A 21302-nucleotide genomic window follows, 5' to 3' on the forward strand; every position below is an offset into this window, starting at 1 on the left:
TTTATTAAATAAGAAGTGAAATCCAAAGAAATATAGGTAGTCCATCTGTCCCTGATTAAGAATTAATTTTTGCAAAAAAAAAAAAAAAAAAGAATGAATTTTTGCAAGGAAAAAGTAATAATGTGTAAATATAGCACCTCCTCAAAAACTGTTTGCATTTTCTATCTGATTATCTATATGCATCATACACGAAGGCAGGTAGCTATACTCTCTAATGCCATCTAAATTTGTTGTTTTCTCAACTTGCTGCTTAGATGTTTTGCAGGAAAATATTTGTACTTGCACCTTTTAAAAGGTTTAATATTAAACTTCTAGTGTGTCCCCATAGTAACCACTTTTGCTGGAAGTATGTTGGGCATATTCAATTTCTAAACATGAAAAACCTTAAATTACTTTGTCCTAAAAACACTTAGCACTCAGGGGCCTTAATTATGGCTCCTTACCCATGTCCTGATGAGGGTGACTTCATTTCTCACAAATATTCATAAAGCATCTGCCTTTTACTGCAATGGTGGACAATGTTCATTTCTAACCTCACAAATAAAGGAAAGAATGTACATAGGGATGTACAGGCTTTGCTATCAGAACTAAAAAATGCCTAATTGCATCTGATAAACCTAAAATGTTCTTTTCTGGGTTAAAGATAAGGCGAAGGGGTGGTGGTATGGCAGAGAAGTGAGCAGAGAGATCTGGACAGGACACTGCAAATGTCCACTCACCAGGTTCCTGGAATGTCTCTAACATGGAAGATGTAACTCTTAAGAAGCAAGGATCCTGGGAGGTAAAGAAAAGAAACACGTTTTGTTGGTTTATTACACAAGAGGGTGGGAAATAAAACCAAACTTCCTTTAAGGGAAGCAGAAAGAGGTGAGCTCTCACAATCTTAAGGGTGTTGGAAAATGACCACGTTTGAGAAATGACTTATAAGCAGGACAGTGAGGTGGGATGAGGTGGAGTGTTGCAAGAAAAATAAAGCGTTCCTACCCCCACCCCTCATAAAGAAAATAATAAAGCATTTCCTTTATTTTGAAGCATGACCATGGCTTACTAGATATTTATAACATTGACTTTTCTGGGTATTTTTCCCATGCACCAGAGAATAGGTCTACTAGACGACAGGTCTAGAAGAATGGCTTATTTATTCTCTCACCTGCATATTTTACCACTGGCCATGCCCACGTGCTGCTTGGTGTCTGGACGAATCCCTCATTTTATCCACGTTCCAATAACTGAGGAGCTCAGTCTCTGACCTTGATAAATTCCTTGATAAAACTGTATTTACCAGCAGCTTCCAATATCACCTGAGCCCTCCCATCCTTTAATGTATAAACTGCTTCTCCATCCATCCCCGTTTATTATCTTGTCTGTAACTAGACATTGCTGCCAGAATGCATCCCCTGCAGAAACTAGGCCTTTCCACAGCAGGATCCGACAAATCCACATCAATGTGGCACCACGCAGATTTGTAAAGAAGCAGGGATGCCTAATATCTCTCCCTGTGACATCTGGAGAAGGACAAGTAAAGACCAGGTACATTCACCGGCTGCCACTCAGAGCAGCCAGAGAGTCAATTCACTTCCCCAGCCTCATAGGTTACTCTGTGAAGGTGCATGGGGTTCCCTCCTCCCGCTTGGGGCACAGTGTTCCCTTGACTCTTGAAAGCCAAATTGCCTTCAGTCCTTGGGACCCTTTCATTACTGTTTGAACAGGCTGGGGTCTGATTTGCAGGACCTCTTCTCCATTTTTTCCCTGTCACCCCCGTAAAGACCAAAGCGTAAGAGGTGCTTAATGCCACTGTTTGCCATGAGAAACCCGCTTTTAAAATGTGACTTTGTTCAGTGATTGTGGTGGGGAAGGCTCACTTTTAGTTGTTATCAGGTGCCCTTTGGCGGGGGGGCGGGGGGGGGGGGTTGGGGAAAGCTGCAGATCAAGATTGAGTAGAGAGGGGAATCTTCTCTGAGACACTAGATGGCACAGCAGCTCCGAGCTGGCGGCCTTGGGAGAGGCTGGGCTGCCTTTCCATCCGGAAGATCCACCTGGGATAGGAGAGGGGCTCGGATTGTGATCCACCTTCATGGGCATAGGCTGGCCACCCGTGCTCCATCTGACCTCCTCCCTGGGACTTCCCTCAACTTTCAGTCCCAGCAACAAGTCAAGGCCCCCTGAAACATCAGTGAGTTTGCTTGTGGCAAACCTCTCACAAATGCTTTTATTGCTTTGTTGACTGTGAATATACTCATTTTTTAGAGTAAGTCCCCTCACACCTTGCAGTCCTAGCTTCTCTCACCTCATTAAAACATTGGCTGTAAACAGAACCAAAAAGTTCACTGCTACCTGGGTGGATTGCCAAATAACTGTGGCCTGCCCCATGATTACATTGACCGCTTTAGACCACAGGATTGTAGCTTTCTTTTCTTTTTTTTCCTTTCATTTTGAATGTTATTTAGGACTCAGAGACTAAACTGTTTTTAAGCTTTGTTCCATCCTGTTTCAAACAGCTGCCATGGGTTTCTCCACAGCACCCAGCAAGTCCCCAGGGAAGTGTTTACTTCTCCGGAGTGGCTATTGCTGAATGGGGAACCAGGGGGTAGAATAAGCCGCCACATGGATTTCTGTGTAGGTGTGGTCTGCATCCCCATCAGAGCTGCCCCTGAAGGCAGCGGAGGCCATGTTTCCTGGCAGGCTTTGCTTTGTGAGAGGCACGTGGGGGAGCAGGCAAGCTGAAGCCACCCCTCTTCCTCCCACTAGTTGCCAAACTAAGGAGGATTTCCCAGGAATGGGGCCTTTCTGGGTATTTTGCTCCTGGGAGAGCTGCTACTCCTTTTCCTCCTCTGTGTCCGGCAGGAGGGCCCAGGGCTTCTCTCTCAGGCTTCTCCCCGGGCATGTTTTAGAGAGCAGGTCTCAAGGTTTAGCCTGGCAATAAACTCTGCCACTGCCCACTGCTCACTGTGGGGCCTGGGAAAAGAGGCCACTGACCCGAAAGAAGCAGTCTTTTGATGAACCACTCTGACCCTGTCCTGCCCTTATCTCATCTGCTGTCTTCCTCCTGTGGTGGTTTTCTGTGAATATTGAGCTGTGGCCACTTCCAGTCATTTCTCACACGTTTTATCCCTATCTGTTCTCTGTCACCCAAGAATTCCTAAAACTCTGTCTGCCCATAGTACTATTATGTGGTTTGTGGTGATGGTGATGCTTGTTTGTTTTCAGTGCTGTTTTGGATTTTATAATACCTTTCCAGGGGTGCCTGGTGGCTCAGTCGGTTGAGCGTCCGACTTCGGCTCAGGTCATGATCTCACGGTTTGTGGGTTCAAGACCTGCATCAGGCTTTGCGCTGCTGGTGCGGAGCCTGCTTGGGATTCTGTCTCCCTCTCTTTCTACCCCCCTCCTGCCCATGCTCTCTCTCATTCTCTCTCAAAAATGAACAAACATTTAAAAATTTTATAAAATACCTTTCCAATTAGATCGTTAGCATGGTAGATAAAAATAAGGCCATAAAAGGGCTGAGCCCTGCAGGTGCTACTTGGTCTTGGGTGGTCACCTCTGTCCAAGCTGCCACTGATCTTGATTTAGTGAGTGACTTCAGCTGGTCTAACGTGGTAATTTCTTCCTCACAGCTGGATGAATCAAATCTATAATCCTATAGAAAATAAGTGTTTTCTATCATTTTGTGGGATTTGGAGTAAGAGATGAGGTTCAATATTTTCACCCTATCTCCTTCCTTCATTATTGATGAACGATTTGCCATGACACAAACGTGTGCCATATCAAAAGTGAGTTGTGTCATGGGCACGTCATCTTACTTGACCTTTGATAGGAAGGATGGCAGAGCATAAGCCCCCATTTCCCTTGGGCACAGAACAAGAACTGGTCCATAATACTGCTGCCTTCTCCCTTGGGTAGACCCTCAGTTCAGCATGAATTGTAGGAACATGTGTCTTCATTCATATTGAACATCCACCCTGGTGATAATGCCATCCTGCACTTGTGCTCTATTTCCAATATATCAATACTTTGCGTATATTAACTCCTGTGATCTTTATGACAATCCTATTAATTATTCCCATTTTACAGATGCAGAAACAAGGCATTACACCAATCACATGCCTAGGAAGTTCCTGATTTAGATCTCCAGTCCAGTTTCTGCTTCCAACCCAGTGCCCTTTGCACTACCAGATGCTGCTTCTCTCTTTTTTTTTTTTTTTAATTTTTTTTTTCAACGTTTATTTATTTTTGGGACAGAGAGAGACAGAGCATGAACGGGGGAGGGGCAGAGAGAGAGGGAGACACAGAATCGGAAACAGGCTCCAGGCTCTGAGCCATCAGCCCAGAGCCTGACGCGGGGCTCGAACTCCCGGACCGCGAGATCGTGACCTGGCTGAAGTCGGACGCTTAACCGACTGCGCCACCCAGGCGCCCCATGCTGCTTCTCTTGAAAAGAGCAGACTAGAGTTATGGATATTTAAACAAAGAGCATTCTTCACAGTATGTTGTAATCACCACAGCAGCAGGACCATGTGCCATGGAAGCATAAGGGTTGAACAACCAATTTTAGCTGGGAGAGATGACATCTGAGTTGGGCTTGCAGCAGAAAAAGATATAGCAAAGAAAAGAGCATGTGGAAAGTCTTGGAGACATGAGAAAGCCTAGCATTTTGGAGGGATACAGAGATAGATGTCTGGTATGGCTGGAGCAGAGAGCAGAGCCATGAGGTAAGGTGTGAAGAGAGGGGAGATGAATGCGTCTGGAAGATGTGGGAGATTGAGATCTGGCTTCACAGATCCTTGTGTGATGATGAGGGAGCACACTTAGTGCCTACGGCTTATCTAGGAGGAGATGGAGGTGGCCAGAAAACTCTGGGAGCTCAGGAACGAAGTCTGTTTGGAGATAAAGATTTAGGTGTCAGCATTACATAAATGAAAGGTGGGTTTTTTTGTCTTTTTCCCCAGGGAGAGAAGGTAGAACACACTGAGCACAGAGCTAATGGCAGTAAACAAAAGAATAACAGACCAGAGAAGACACTGGGAAATAATTGGGGGGGGGGGGTGGGGGTGGTAGGTGGCGGGGAGGGGAAGGGGTAAGTGGAGCTCCAGGCAGTGCTCAGTTGTGTGGGGCAGCAGGGCGGTGAAGAGATTTCAGAAATTCTTCAGAGTCACTGTCTTCACTTCTCCTCTCCCACACTCTGATGCAGGTCCTAAGACGACCTAGCGTGGCTCACAGGGCAACCTTGAACCACTGCGTCGAGTTTGCAATATGCTGCATTGAGGACTGGACAGCATTCTTCATTATACGTTTTAACTCTTGGATGAAATATAACCATTTTCATTTTTTTTTTTTCATCTTAGAGAACATGAACGGGGGAGAGGGGCGGAGGGAGAGAAAGAATCCCAAGACATAGGGCTCGATCCCACAACCCTGGGATCATGACGTGACCCAAAGTCAAGAGTCAGACGCTCAAACGACTGAGCCCAGGAGCCCCTTCATTTTATTTTTTATCAAAGTATAGTTGGCATACACAATCAGTTTTAATATAATAGGATTTATAGATTCTAATGCCATAAGAGTTGATCAGAATGGATTTCACATTGATTTGGATTTCCACAATGAATGGATTTCCAACTTCGAATCTGTCGAGATTTTGGAGATATATTCTAACCTTTTCTTTTCCCAGCTGAGTTTTCTTCCTCCCCATGCAGGTGAGAATGAGACTTGGCAACTGTTTTCCCTTTTAGCCAAGCTTCTAGGAGGGTCCATGCTATTTGCAGCTGATGTCAAGTAGCAGGAACAGCAGGGCCGCTCCTCATGCTGAAGAGCCATAATCCTATTATGCTTACCTGAGACTTTCACATTAGCTGCCTCTATCGTGGTAGATCAGCTGGGGTGATTCAATTGACTTTTAAATCCCCAAGGGTCCCAGTTTCAAAATCCCCATGTCTAAGTCAAGTAGTAGATTAGGCCCCTTACTAAGAAGGGCTGGCTCCCATGGCCATAGTTTTTTCTTCGGTACTTCGGTATCTTTGGGTCCCATACTGTCTGAGATCTGCCCTGAAGCACTGGATTGGTGCATAGCTGTGTCCTTCAGTGGTGATCCTTCACAGGAGGTAAAGCTGGCTGGCATCCCCCTGGGTCACAGATTTAGTACGTGTACCTTTGAATAGTCAGGATTAGGAAACATCCTCTGTTGATGCTACAAGAGAAAGATACCATATTCTTTTGTTCGCATCAAAGTTGCCCTTGAGAAGGTAATGTGCAAGGTATGCATAGAGCTTTCTTCCTCCAGTTAGTCCCACTTGATCAACTCCCTACATGATATATAATATGGCAGCAAAATTATTTAACCCAATCAACTATTTCAGGATATTCACAATTAAGTTTTGATTGCTCAAACTGCTTATCCAATGACTAAGTTTTAGATGTAATTTGCTGGCCCACATGTTATACTTTATCTGTGAAAGTATATATACTTTATCTGTTTGTTTACCTTATTTTTAAAAAAAAAATTTAATGGTCATTTTTGAGAGAGAGAGAGAGAGAGAGTGAGTGGGGGAGGGATAGAGAGAGAAGGAGACACAGAATCCAAAGCAGACTCCAGGCTCTGAGCTGTCAGCTGAGAGCCCAATGCAGGGCTCGAACCCACCAACCATGAGATCATGACCTGAGCTGAAGTCAGACACTTAACTGACTGAGCCACCCAGGTGCTCCTGTTTAAAACTTCTTAAACAAGGGTTTGAGCTTTGAAAATCACTTTGCTGTTTTTTTCCCACTTAAATACGCAAACACCTTCACATTCACTATTTCCTTGGCTCTCGCGTCTCTCTCAGGAAGGTATTGTCCTCAGTTTGCGGATGAGACTGAGACTGATGCCGCATAGCTGCTGAGTGGTTGCACTGAGGTTAAAACTTGATCTGCATACTCAAAATCCAGTGCTGTGTTCCGTACTCCAACACACCCAAATTTATCCGACCAAGGAACACTTTTTATTTTATTTTATTTATTTTATTTATTTTTTTTTTAATTTTTTTTTCAATGTTTATTTATTTTTGGGACAGAGAGAGACAGAGCATGAACGGGGTAGGGGCAGAGAGAGAGGGAGACACAGAATCGGAAGCAGGCTCCAGGCTCCGAGCCATCAGCCCAGAGCCCGACACGGGGCTCAAACTCCCGGACCGCGAGATCGTGACCTGGCTGAAGTCGGACGCTTAACCGACTGCGCCACCCAGGCGCCCCCAAGGAACACTTTTTAAATGTAATGCAATTAAGGATGAAATACCATCAGTAGCTCATTAAGGTTTAAATGTTTAACATACAGTAACATTGAGTAATATCATAAATTGTTGGAATTTCAGGACAAAATACAGAAAACAGACTGATGGTTACAGAACAGGTAACATACATGATTGCAACAGTTAGCGGAAAGTAAATGCTGCCTGTCCTTCCACATAGCTCTTTGAGATTTGATCACCCCTTTGTTTGTTTTGAAGTTTCAAAAACACATTAGCCAGGGTTCCTTATATTGCAGGGAGCAATAGAACACCCAAATTACTGATCAGTCGTATTGATTATCATTGGTGTGTAATTGAACACTACTAGTGATTCCAGAATAGTCACGCACATTAAAGATGGTTAGGAATCCACTCAGTCCTCCCATGCCAAAACGTCCATAACACTTCCATATTCTATCCTCAAAGGCAGGCTGTTGGATACTAGTTTAAAACAATTTAAATTAAAAACATAATTTCTAGAAAAAAAACCCATACACTGATTGACATCTCACGAAAGAGCTGTCATCCATGGAACAGATTTGGGGAAATGAGAGTGTGTACCTTCCTTCTTTCCCTTTAGTACTAATCCTAGACACTGCTGTTTGCTTTCTGCTCATCTCATGCCCTCACTTCTTCAGGGATAAGTAAGAAAATGTTGAGTCTACATTAATCCTCTATTTGAGTCCTGTCTAGAAACATGTTACATCATCTGAAACAATAGTAACAGCAGCATTATTCTGTTAGGCTAAGACATCACACAGGATCCCAAGGAATTTGGATCAGTCATCCAGCTAATGAAATCAATTGTTCCTAGTTGCGTTAAAAGACGAGTTTTGCAGTTACTGATTCTGATGGTAATGACAAGCAATTTTTTAGAGCAATCATCTACAGAGTGAGAGATAAGTTAGCCAACTACAATGTGAGTGGAGATGCTCCTCCCTCAGATTGGAAGGGAAGAGGACTATGCACATTCTTCCATCAAGGAACACATTCAATTCAAAAATCCCTTTAGGGGTTCTAATGGCAGGATCTTTTCTTCTGTCAAAGTCTTTTCATAGAGATTTCTCCTAGGAAATCCCTAAACACATTACTGAATCCATTTCTATATCTCAAGCTTTTGTGATGACTTTTTTTTCTTTGTTTTCTTCTTACTTTTTTCTTTGTAGACCTGGCCAGAGGACCGTGGATGACCTAGAGATTATCTATGAAGAGCTCATTCACATTAAGGCCTTATCCCATCTTTCTACAACAGTAGGTCGTCTCCTTGTTGAGCATGCTCGGGAGGGGGAGGTGTTGAATGCACTGTTAGCAATGAAGGAGTGTATTTTGGCATGGGGGTGGTGGTGAAGGAATGCCTGAATTCTTCATAAATCATGCCTACTCTCTCTCATGAGACATAAAGGAAGTTACACTCAAGAATAGTCCCCAAATGGGATCAAGTGCTACCATGTTGTTAGTAGTTGTTCATGTGCCCTAAACCCTGAAGCAGTATGAGCGAGTGAGTAAGACTGGAAAATGTACTTCATTCTTCAAAACCTGAATCTTGGAATCTTGGATACACTTTGACAAGAGATCCAGGCCTTAAGGGGAACTCTGAGACCCTTCCATGAAATATAGAGGAAGGAGAAAAATCAAGATGGCCTGTCATGGCCCACAGGGCCGGCTTTGCCCAGGTGTGCTGCCCTATGGAGAAGGAAGCAGAAGGTTCAGGGAAACATTGCCTCAGATATGTTAGGACACAGTAGCAGGGCCCATTAGTGAAAAATGGCCCAATGGCTATGTCTGACTCTGAACTTTTACATGATGAAGTTATTTAGGAAGGCAGTGGACAGAAATTTGGCTCTGAATAGGGACAGAAATATGTCCTCCTATAGAAGAAATATAGGAATGTGTTTTCCAGGTAGCACAAGTCTCCTATATGTTAATAATTCAATAATAATAGTAAATAGAAGTTGTTTCAATATTCACAGATCATATTCTGAGGCCCCTCAGCAATATCTACATACCTAATTTGCCTATCATTCCCAGCTTACTTGCTGGCATTATGCTACCACATGCATGGTAGCAATATCTGTGGTCCTTTCTCTGGGGGCAGAGGTCAGGTCTCTGCCGAGAGCAATGAGGCACTTGCCACAGCTCCAAGCAGAAGGGCTCCAAACCCCTCCCCCTTCAACTCAGTTGGAGCTGCCTTCCCATCCTTCTCCTGCTGCACTACTGTGGGTCCAGAAGCTTGCTCACCTACCTACATAGGGCATTCAGGGGTGTAGTCTAGCCCAGCCACCCTTCCCACATACCAATGCCCTTGTCATCCTCACTCTGTCCGTGGGAGGTGGGGATAGGTCTAGTGCCTGGGCGCCTCAGCTGGGGTGCCCCTGCACCTTGTAGGTATCATGAGCTCATGCTGTAGACAGAAGTGAGGGGAGACTCCTTTTCCCTGCCTGCACTCCAGGTCCCCAGCACGCCCCTTCTGTGACTTGCTCAGCTTGGTGGAATTGAAAGGACTATGGGGAGTCTCCTCTTCTAGCTCACACCCCAGGTACCCAGGCACTGGGGGAAATTCTGAGGTCACTTTGTTCTTAGGGAATTAGAGCCAAGATTTGCAACCATAATTTAGGATTTTAAAACAATTAGCTATGTAGGAATATAAATCTGCCTGCACATTGAAGTTTCATTTGAATTTTCCAGTGTGTGTGTGGTGATGTAGTATGTGTGATGCAAGGAAGAGCCTCTCATAGCCGCAGGGTCCGATGATATTCTCACCCAAGATGGAAGACTGGCAGAGAAATTAGCTAGTTCATACATGTGAAGCCACGTTTTAAATGGTTTCTGGGGAGACTGTTTTGAATGAATTAGCTTATAAGATAGCTTTTGTCAGAGCCTTACGAATCTAGTGGTAGGGGCACCTGGGTGGCTCAGTCAGTTGAGCGTCCGACTTCAGCTTAGGTCATGATCTCACGGTTGATGAGTTTGAGCCCCGCATCAAGCTGTCAGCCTATCAGTGCAGAGCCTGCTTTGGATCCTCTGTCCCCCTCTCTCTGCCCCTCCCCTGCTTATGCTCTCCCAAAAATAAGTGAATCTAGTGGCAAATTTGGTGAAAGTGGTTCTAGACGAGACTAGCAGCTAGCGAAGTGGGAAATGGCTGTGTGAACAGAAGGGCACATTCAGCACTGCTCAGGAGAACAAGTCCCACCCCACCCCCCAATCTGGCCTTTCCCAATTCTTTCTCTTTTTCTTCTAGGTGAAACGAGAGTTAGCAGGTGTTCTCATTTTTGAGTCTCATGCCAAAGGAGGAACCGTGTGTAAGTGAACGTAATGGGACGTTGTGCCTGGCGAGCATCTCAAGAGCATATGCCATGGGAACCTGACTGCAAATGCTTTCCTTCTTGGGGGGCCAGGTCAGACCTGGAAGGACATGATGTGGCAGTTCAGTTTCTCGAGCCTCGCGACTATTCCCAGCATGCGCCTGTTATTATGCTGCCCTAGGGTTTTCTGGTACCAGGTTGGTAGCGGTTGGCAGCCTGCGTCTCCACTGGCTCCCTGCTGACTCAAGGCAGTATTTAAAGAGGGTGGGGTGAAGTCACTGCTCTTCAGGAAGGACCCTACAAGGACCTTTTCACGCAGCTTCACTTCAGTTTGATTTTCAGAGAACAAGTCTGCCTCTCCAGATCCCTAGTTAGAGTGACGAATCGCCCTGCTTGGTTTTTCTTCTCTCACTTGCTCTGCCGGTTCCGAGCCTGAGAGAAACTCTTTGCCCCAAATACCAATGCAGGGCTAATATATTCTTATCTCTTCAGAACCCAACTTGTTTAGTTCTGTGAGGGCATTTGGAAGCAAGACGTTCCAATTTGATATTAGTAAATGTGAACAGAATCGTTTAAGCCGTCCTTTTCCTCAAGTTCTACAAAATCCTTCTTGGTAAACGTGGCTCCTGGTCTACTCAAGGCAGGAAAGGCCGCTTTCTCTAATCTCCCTTGGAGAGTCAGAAGACACCTGAGCATACTAAGGTTCTCAAAGTTCTGCAATAAAGAAAAACGTCCGTTCCATTTAAACTGACACTTTTTAAATTGAGTGAAACATAAGACACTTTATTTTTTTTTAAAAAACCATACATTTTAATGGCAATTTACAAGTCCAGATATTTGCTCATTCTAAATTTTTTTTTTTTTAACATTTGTTTTTGAGAGACAGAGCACAAGTGGGGGAGGGGCAGAGAGAGAAGGAGACACAGAATCTGAAGCAGGCTCCAGGCTCTGAGCTGTCAGCGCAGAGCCCGACGCGGGGCTCGAACTCACAGACCATGAGATCGTGACCTGAGCCGAAGTCGGACACTTAACTGACTGAGCCACCCAGGCGCCCCATAAGACGCTTTTTTAAATGGACACCTGTTAACTTTTCAAGAGAGGTTCTTTGGAAAATCTTGTTCTTTCTTCAGACTGTGTTAGTCAAAGAAGCAGGAACATGAATCGTAAAAGCAAAAAGTGTCATAAAGATTACATTTCAAAATGTTTTACTTCCAGTCATCAATAGTGGTATTTCTAACATGGATATTAATTTTAGGAAGAATGTTTTCTCTTTACATTTTAATAGTTCACTTTAAGATTTTTTATTTTTATCATCACTGATGACTTAACTTCTCATTTATTTTTTTTCACTCAGACTTACTGATTGTTTTCATTTTATTAGAAATATTTAAGTATTTCCAACAAAAAAAATAGAGATTATTACCAGCACCTTTTTTTATCTTCATCAAACATGGACATGATACTATCTTTTCATATTTTCTAAAGAATGAAATTATAGATACAAACGAAGCCCTCTTGTTCCTTCCTTTATCTCATTGTTTTCTTTCCCTCCCCAAGGTAATTCCTACCCTATGTGCAGTGAGTGTTATCACAACTCATTTTTTGGTAACATATAGACACGTATCCATAAACAGTATGTAGTGCTGATTTGCACGTTTTCAAACTTCACACACTAGCGTGAAGATGACTTTTAAAAACTACTTTCAGGGGCACCTGGGTGGCGCAGTCGGTTAAGCGTCCGACTTCAGCCAGGTCACGATCTCGCGGTCCGTGAGTTCAAGCCCCGCGTCAGGCTCTGGGCTGATGACTCAGAGCCTGGAGCCTGTTTCCGATTCTGTGTCTCCCTCTCTCTCTGCCCCTCCCCCGTTCATGCTCTGTCTCTCTCTGTCCCCCAAAAAATAAATAAACGTTGAAAAAAATTTTTAAAAACTATTTTCAATAGCATAATAAGTTTTGATGGACTGTGGGGGAAAGTGTATTTATCGCTTTAAGAAATGGATTGCTGGCACATGGCTCAATAGTAAATCCATACCTTTTAGAGCCTAGCAAGTAGCGTGGTATCTACGTTCCTTTCGTGTTCTATAGAAAAGGAAATACCATTCCACCTGAATAAGTTAGTATTTGCCAGTGACTTTTTTTTTTTCCTTCTGGAGTAAATGTATAATTCTGGGGACTTAAAAATGATGATTTGATAAGCTGTAATTTATATTGATGTGCTTCTATTCTTGTCATAAGTCTTTTCATCTTTTTGTGTCTAGTGTTTAACCAGGGGGAAGAAGGCACCTCCTGGTACATTATTCTAAAAGGATCAGTGAATGTAGTCATTTATGGCAAGGTATATATATCTTTTTCTTTGTGAAACTTTATTATGCTCCATTTACTAGTGTGGCTCTAAGTATGGAAGTGCTACAATTAAACCTGCAACAACATTGTTACTCAGTGTAGAAAAGACATTACAGCATCTCCAGTCACAGATTATCTAAATTATTATACTCATTCGAGTTGAACTTCCTGGGGCTTATCTCCTTATAGATGTTGTATCAATTTAAAATAAATACATTAAATGTGTACATTTTAGTTAGGCCATAGCCCATATTACTAAATGAAAGAAAAATAAAACATTATAATCTAATTCTGTAACTCTCCTTTGGCATCCCTGGCGCAGTCCATTTATATATACAGTGTTTTGGGTAAAGGGGGTCTTGTGACATGAGGTGAGTGGCTGTCTGCTCAGATTCAGGGATCCTGTTCATCTGAATGTTCTGCTCCCTCCAGGGTGTGGTCTGTACCCTGCATGAGGGGGATGACTTTGGCAAGTTAGCACTAGTGAACGATGCCCCAAGAGCTGCTTCTATCGTCTTGCGAGAAGATAATTGCCATTTCTTAAGAGTGGACAAGGAGGATTTCAACCGGATCCTGAGGGTGAGTCCAAGGCAGTGTGGCTGAGAAGTATCCCACTTTTCCTTTTGCCAGACCAGCAAAGATCAGAGTGTGGTATTAACTGAGCGGTACTATGACTACTGAATGCTCTAGGAACAAAGAGCCTTGGTTCTAAACCTGGTATGTTCAGTGTGCTGGTGTGCGTTCTGGGATCCAAGGGTGATATTCCAGTAAAGCTGCCAATATGGCACGTGTGCCACACCAAAAATTGGACACACCCATACTGGCCCATGAGAATTTAAAAAAAAAAAAAAAATAGGGACTGCCTTGGCCAAATGCCAAAGTCTGAGCCATTTCTCTTTGGCAATTCTAGGCTTGCCCTTTTGTGTCCTTTCCTACCTCACTCCCCAGGTCTTTCTCCATCCTAGACTTTCTTAGTCTCCACCTCCAATGTCTTCCCAAATCTGAAGCTTTCCTGTATCATCACATCCTCTCCTCACTTGTTGAGTGATTACATTTTAGTGGGAATTAACGTCACCCATGGTTACTCCAATCAAGCATTTTCAAGTGCTTCATGTCAATTTGATTCATACTAAAGGAATTTCAAACTTTAGCGGGTAGGCGAAGAATAACTGGGGTGACAGAGACGTGAAATTGCACTTAAAGTTGGCTCTGCAGATGGGCCTACTCAAAGCTTGTTCAATAAAGTATTTGTGAGAGTGGGTGAGGATGAGAAGAGATGGTCCCTGGTCTTCCCACACACACAACCCCTAGAAAGACTGTCTGTGGACTACTAGGGAAGATGACAGTCTTCCGTCAGCCCTGACCTCTCAGGTGGCCTGCAGTCCAGCCTGCCCCAGCTAGAGTTCACTCTGGGAGACTGTTTCCTCTAGGGTCATTTTGCTCTTTTCCTACACTGAGCACACTCTCTTCTCTGTCTCTCCCAGCCTTAGCATCTTTCTCTATCCTACCCTGAAGTTCTAAATGCAGTTACTGGTACGTTCAGCCTTACTTAACGATGCTTCACAATGTCATTCTCCGTTCCTTATGTATGAACACCTATTCTCACATGGCCTTAAGCCTTTGCCTTTGGGGACAAGATTCTGACAACAAAGTTTGTCTTAGAAATGTGTTCCCTTAATGCAAAAAAGTTAAATTTAAAATTATACCATTGAATAATATAGGGAAAAAATGCCTCACGGAATTCGACTTATCTCTTTTAAAATGGGGACCAAATGATGAAAAAAGTCTGTCAAGATTTTTAATTTAATTGTTCAAATGACATTGAAATTTAGAGGTAAACTTTAGTAACTCTTTGAAGTTTACACACATGGAGTTTACACTTGGCCAAAAAAAATTCTTGGAAAGAATCAGGTTAGGATCATTATCATTGATACGGTTTATAAAATTATTCAAAATAACTGAAAAATGTTTTTAACACATTTCAAACTGATTTTTTTAATGTTTATTTATTTTTGAGAGAGACAGAGACAGAGCATGAGTGGGGAAGGGGCAGAGAGAGAGGGAGACACAGAATCCGAAGCAGGCTCCAGGCTCTGAGCTGTCAGCACAGAGCCCAATGTGGGGCTCGAACTCATGAACCGTGAGACGAGGACCTGAGCCAAAGTCAGACGCTTAACCAACTGAACCACCCAGGTGCCCCTCGAGCTGATTTTTTAAAAAAATAAACAGAATCTTTTGATGAGAGAGAAAAGGTGCATGCCTATGAAAATGACACGCCCTCAGAAGAAAGCTACATATTTTTCTGAGGATAAGTGTACTTGCTCCCCTCTCTTCCCGTTACGCCACCCTCTCTGAAAGGTTTCTCACAGAACAACCACACTCCTCTCTACTCGGTTGTTTTTCTGAATCTGGGGTAAAAGCAGAGTTTTAAAACCATATGCCTCAAACCTCATCTGGTCCTATCTCTGACCATTCCAGCCCTGACTTTGAAAATGACTTAATTTGTAGATGCAACAATTAGCATCACAAGCACCAAATGAGTTTCTGAAGCATTTGAAATTTTTTTCATTGTCTGAGAAAACAGCAGCATCTGTATGTGGTGTAATTTGTATTTGCAGGACGTTGAGGCGAATACAGTCAGACTTAAAGAACATGACCAAGATGTCTTGGTGCTGGAGAAGGTCCCAGCAGGGAACAGGGCTTCTAATCAAGGAAACTCACAGCCTCAGCAAAAGTAGGTTTGCATCCAACACTGCAATTGCCAGACTATGATTAACCTTTTCACATGGTATCATCATTTCTACAATAGCATGCTCTCCTTTTTTGTGGAAGACGGCAGTGTGTGTGACTTTTTTTCTCTCTATTGACTAATCACACATCTTGTGGAGTATAATGTATCCATTTCTGGCACTGCATTGAGCTTGGTGCTGCCTGGAGTAATTCAGAGGATACTCTCCCCCTACGCTAAGGACACTCTCTGCATACAGTGTTCAACTGTGATAGCTTTGGAACAGAAGGCGGCGAGAACAATGGAAATAGGAGTGCCAGGCCACACAGAGGATAGGTAGGCCCCAAGGTGATAAGAACCTTTGGTATTTGAATTTCACATGTAGGATTTCTTGAGAAGTGTTTTCGTCTTGTTACCAGAATGAGCATCTTTGGCAGGAACCCAGACTTCAAATATAAGACCGTCTGTGGATTGCAGTCTAGAAGCATCCATCTGGCCTCATCTGTACTCGATACTGCTAACATCAAAAGGGTGTTCGCTTCACACTTCTTAGGCTCCCAGGGTGTCTTGTTTTGTTTGTTTGCTTTGAGAGAGTGAGAGAGCAGGGAGGGGGAGAAGGAGAGGGAGAAAGAGAATCGTAAGCAGCCTCCATGCCCAGTGCAGAGCCCAGAGCCCAACGCGAGGCTCGATCTCACGACTGTGAGATCACGATCTGAGCCACAATCAAGAGTCAAATGCTTAACTAACTGAGCCACCCAGGCGCCCTTTGGTTCTCTATTTAACTTGAGCCTCTTTCAGTATGCCTATATCCCATTCCATCTTTTGTTGCAACTTCTTTTTTTTGTTGTTGTTGTTGTTTTTTTTTGATGTTTATTCATTTTGGAGAGAGACAGAGATGGAGCATGAATAAGGGAGGGGCAGAGAAAGAGGGAGACACAGAATCCGAGGCAGACTCCAGGCTCTGAGCTGTCAGCACAGAGCCTGATGTGGGGCTTGAACCCACGAACTTCGAGATTATGACCTGAGCTGAAGTCAGACACTTAACCGCCTAAGCCACCCAGGCGTCCCTTTTGTTTCAACTTCTTACATGAGGCTTTTTTCCATCAAATGTACCAACACTTGAATAGTAAGACAGGAGAACAAGGAAATGTAGCTTTAAGAAATTGTGAAAGATTGCAGAATCTTGTTTTTAAAATAAAGATTAATTTTCAATCTTAGAATAACAAAAACACCAATCCTGTAGCCAAAGAAGTGTCACCAAATAATATGTTGAAAAAGAATGCATCCCAAGTAATTTTCCTTTGTTTGCAACACAAATGGGATGTTCCCTTTAATCAGGCCACGCACGGTAACGGATGAATTTTTATTGTTTAGACTCAAAGCCCAAAGCTCAGACATTTTCATCTGGATGAATCAACGTATTTTCAAAGACGGTGGGAAGAAATAGAATATTATTGAGTAGCCATAATATATTTTGCGTGTTGTATCTAATCCTGACTACACACTCCTTTTTACCGATGGAAAAAGCAGGCTCAGAGAAGCCAGCTACTTGCCCAGGATTACAAAGCTTGTAATGGTAAAGCTGGCAGCAATTCCAGCTGACAACTTCAATGCTTTTCTCCCTTCAGCCATGAAGCTTACTATGGCAATATACGGTGCGTAAATACTGTATCCTCAACACTATCGTGTAAACACTGCAAACCAATATGTTTCAAAAGGGCTGACATAAAACAGACCGTATAAAAACCTGTTCTTTCACTTCCAAATCTGTAAACTGCCATCCAGAATTCTTCATGTTTTTTTTTTTTTTTCCGCTGCTACCCATTCTTGAAAATGTTCTCTCACGAATGTTTTCAACAGTTATCCGTTCAGCCCATGGAAGACGAGAATGAAGATATTTTTAATGCAAAGGCTAGGTCCCTCCCCACTGATTTTCTTTAGTGTGCTTAAATATATCTGGAGCATTTTACAGTGTAGATCTGCATTCTCTAATAATGCCTCAGATGTCTCAGGAAAATTTTGCCACCTGAAAAAGTAAGCCTTGAAAATTCTCCTTAACCTTGAAACATTTGACCACGAAGTCCCCCGGACGCCCCGCTTCTTTCACCTCTTCATACCGCGGGGGAATGATCAAAAGCGTTTGCTTGTTACAACATAGTCCATTCAGAGCGCCTTCCAAATATAGATTTTCTTATGAAATCAAACTAAAGGGAACAGAAGAGGAGAAGCCCATGTATTCAGTTTATTTTAGGCCTGGATCTGATTTCCGTTACATCTCCTTTTCTGTGTTCTGTAGACCGATCCAGATTTCTTATATAATTCAAAACCGTGTGCATGTTCACAGCGCACCCTTTAAGAAATGTCCGTCAGCACAAAATAATGCGCTGGGCAAGATCAGCTCCCTGAAGAGGAAAAAGTCATTCTCTCGAGGGGTCTCTTTCCATGTCGGGCTTTCTCATGCCAGACCAGAGTTAAAGGGGGCACGGCACCATGTAAGTGAATTTTGGCCTGATGTTCTGGATAACTTTGACAATATGCCAACAACGATGTCTGCGGGTAGACTTAAACTTCAGGAACATATAGGGCCTCCATCTTTTCAGACATCATCCCTTTTGAACTCAAAGAGGGTCATCACATTGGTGCCAATAGTAATGTTATTTTCCTTTTCTTTTTTTTTTTTAAGTGTTTATCTATTTTTGAGAGAGAGGGAGACAGAAGCTCCAAAACGGGCTCTGCGCTGACAGCAGTGAGCCTGATGCAGGGATTGAACTCACAAACTGTGAGATCATGACCTGAGCCAAAGTTGGACGCTCAACCAACTGAGCCACCCAGTGCCCCATAATGTTGTTTTTCTGATTAACTTTTCCCCTGAGAAATCCAGAACAGTTTTTCATGTATACATTTTAAATTTTCAAAGCTGCCTGACTGCCCAAGCCACTCAACTCTGAGTGTGATATTAAAACATCAATATCAAGACAGTGTTTCTCATGCTGAATAAACTATCTCAGGCTCTCAAACATTTACCATTTTGGTTATCTTCTGCTGTGTGGTTATGTGATTTTAATAGGAAAGAGAGAATTTAAAGGGACTGCTCCTGCTTTAGTTACTGTGTTGCTTTTTCCTTAGACTATCAACCACCCAATTGCTCAGGTTCGTCCTGTTTGCAGAAAGATAGTTTCTTTTAGGTTCTCCTCCCCTCCATCCTTTGTCGTTGTTGTTCTAGGTGCAGATAGAAGTGTCCTCATTTCCAGACTTGGCATTAGGAACAGATTTTTCTGTCACAGGCTTAAAAGCCCACAGCTTGGATAATGTAATCAATTTGGGCTTCTTTTTAACTTGGACTAGAATAGCTCCTTCATGAAATAAACTGAAAAAAGCCGTGCTGTCTGGGATTCAAGTCCCTCAGTTAAACAGAGGTCAAGCAGAGGGTGTCTGGCAGTGTCCAGCCTGAAACAAAGCAATAATATGGTGTTTCAGCCAAGCCCAGGGCTACAAATTCACAGATGGCTACATCTGGCCAGAAACTCCCTGGCTCTTTCTCTTCAGAGTTCCGTGACCTAAGAATATCAACACCTGTACTGCCCTCTGTGGAGCTGAGGACGGAGAGGATGGGCTAAGGCAGCCACAGCAGCTGTACCACTAGAGGGAGCCCTTGGTAGCAAAAGCAAGATCTGGTGTCTGAGACTGACGAGGTGGGCAGAGATGTCACTTCTCTCTAAGGAGGTGATAGGAAATTTGGTTTGCCCCCTCGGTCTTCATTCTTTGTGGCCAGACATAAATACTCTAGCTAAGGGATGTCCGAACCAAGAGCACCAGAATGTTAAGCCAACCCGGCAGAGTTAAACTTCTGAGGAGGGAACACATTTCAAACTGAAATACCCATCATGTAACCAGCCAGAAAGCTTACAGCCTGCTAGCAACAACTGCCCAGTGCCATGCCAAATACAAGTCACTGGCATTCTGTGTAATGTATTTATCATCTTATTTAAATAAAACTTGTTTTCAGACACAAACAAGTTCCTTTTCAGAATGAGCTCCAGGTACCTAGACATACCCTCTGCCACAAGCGTCTTGGGGCACAGACAGAGCCGGGCCACAAGACACACGCTTGTGCTCCGAAGCCAGACCAGGCTCACAGCAGAGATCTGGCACTTACTAACTCTGTGACCATAGGCCTGCTGCCTCCCCTTGCCCAGCAGATTCTCCATCTGCAGAATGAAGATAATATTTAACTAGCAGGAATAAGCAATGACGACATGGTTCAGTGCCCACCTAGCTGTTTGGGGCGTAGGAAACACTCAACAGATGCTGATGCCCTCTCCAGCCCGATTCCTTATTAATGTGGTCAATGCCACCCATCTTCCAGCTTGCCTAGAGAGTACTATCCAAGGATCAGGTATTTCAGGAATTATTGAATGAACTCAGCGGATGTCTCCATTTAAGTGATCAAGGCCATTATCGATACACCCTCTCCTTTCCTCAAATAGCCATTGCCTACGAGAGGTAAAACCCTTGTCTTTTGCCTTATTTATTTTGAGAAAGGGGTGATACTTGTGAGGTTAAAATAGATCTTTTTTTTCCTATTCCCCCTTTCTTCCTCTAGGCTCCAAAGTCAGGTTTCCTCAAAGATTTAACTCTTCAGCTTCTTTTTGGTCCTGAGTGCACACACACACTAGCATGCACACATAGAATAGTCTTAACTAATGGTCACCTTACCATCCGGGTAGAGTGCATTTGCTACTCATTCAATACCAGAGTTGTTTCACTCAGTCTCTGTTCTCACATGCGTGGGGCTATATGTTGGATTGCTTCTTCTTTACTCCCTCAGGCAGGAGGTTAAGACCTTGAGGATTAATACATTAGAGATGTTCTTGGAATCTAAGCACACTTCCTCCAAGGTCTCAAACAGGCAAGGAAAGAGTGTTGGTGAGGAGACAAAGAAATCTGAGTCCTCCTGGAGCCGAATCATACCACTGCTTTCTGAACATTTGTTTTTCATTGTTGTTTTTCTTCCCATCATTTTGCTTTATGTGAAATTCCAAGCAGAAAAGCAAAGTCTGAGTTTTAGCATAGGAGTGCCCAGATCACCTTAATGTATTTTGCCTGTGGTTTCATTCACTGCTTTGTTACCATCTTCGATATGACTTTGAAATAGCCCACATTTTCAGTTTAAAAAATAAATCCTGTCCTGTTGGTTGATGAAACCCACGGATGGATCTTCTGAAATAATGACTAACACACCCTACCCCCAAATAATATACATTTTACGTTGAAATAAATCTATGGATTTTCTAGTGTTGATTTATTTCCTATCCAGATGCTACTGGAGTTTGTTTGCTCCGTGGCGTTTGGGGTTTTGTTTTCCTTTCTCTTGTTTTATTCTTAGCTGTGTTTCCAAAGCACACACCAGTGTACAGTTGGGAGAGACAGAGCATTCCAGAAATAGGCAGGGGAATCCAATGTGGGACCGAGATTGTGCTACAAATAACCCATATATGGGTAACCTAGTTTACTGTCACTTGCCCTCGCCAGCTCCCCCTGCCTGACCCGAACTGCCCTGTGATTTACATGTTCCTTTCCATTCCCCTTGGAGCAAGGCTGAAGCTTCTCAGTTCCCAGCCTGCTAGAGCCGCTCTCCAAGTTTACTTCAGTTCCATGTAGGGAAAAAAG

The 21302-nt window shown here is 43.4% G+C and overlaps 1 protein-coding gene across 10 annotated transcripts in view; it reads left to right on the top strand.

Moving 5' to 3' along the window:
• Window positions 1–21302, top strand: part of RAPGEF4 (Rap guanine nucleotide exchange factor 4) — a 292801-nt gene that overhangs the window by 215458 nt on the left and 56041 nt on the right. For all 10 annotated transcript variants that reach the window (XM_045480213.1, XM_045480214.1, XM_045480221.1 and 7 more), the window contains 5 exons: window positions 8426–8510; window positions 10498–10558; window positions 12820–12896; window positions 13337–13483; window positions 15523–15638. In XM_045480213.1, coding sequence (XP_045336169.1) covers window positions 8426–8510; window positions 10498–10558; window positions 12820–12896; window positions 13337–13483; window positions 15523–15638 — 486 coding nt within the window. The remainder of the gene's footprint in view (window positions 1–8425; window positions 8511–10497; window positions 10559–12819; window positions 12897–13336; window positions 13484–15522; window positions 15639–21302) is intronic.

This window comes from Leopardus geoffroyi, chromosome C1 (genome assembly GCF_018350155.1).
Source record: "Leopardus geoffroyi isolate Oge1 chromosome C1, O.geoffroyi_Oge1_pat1.0, whole genome shotgun sequence".
Lineage (NCBI taxonomy): Eukaryota > Metazoa > Chordata > Mammalia > Carnivora > Felidae > Leopardus > Leopardus geoffroyi.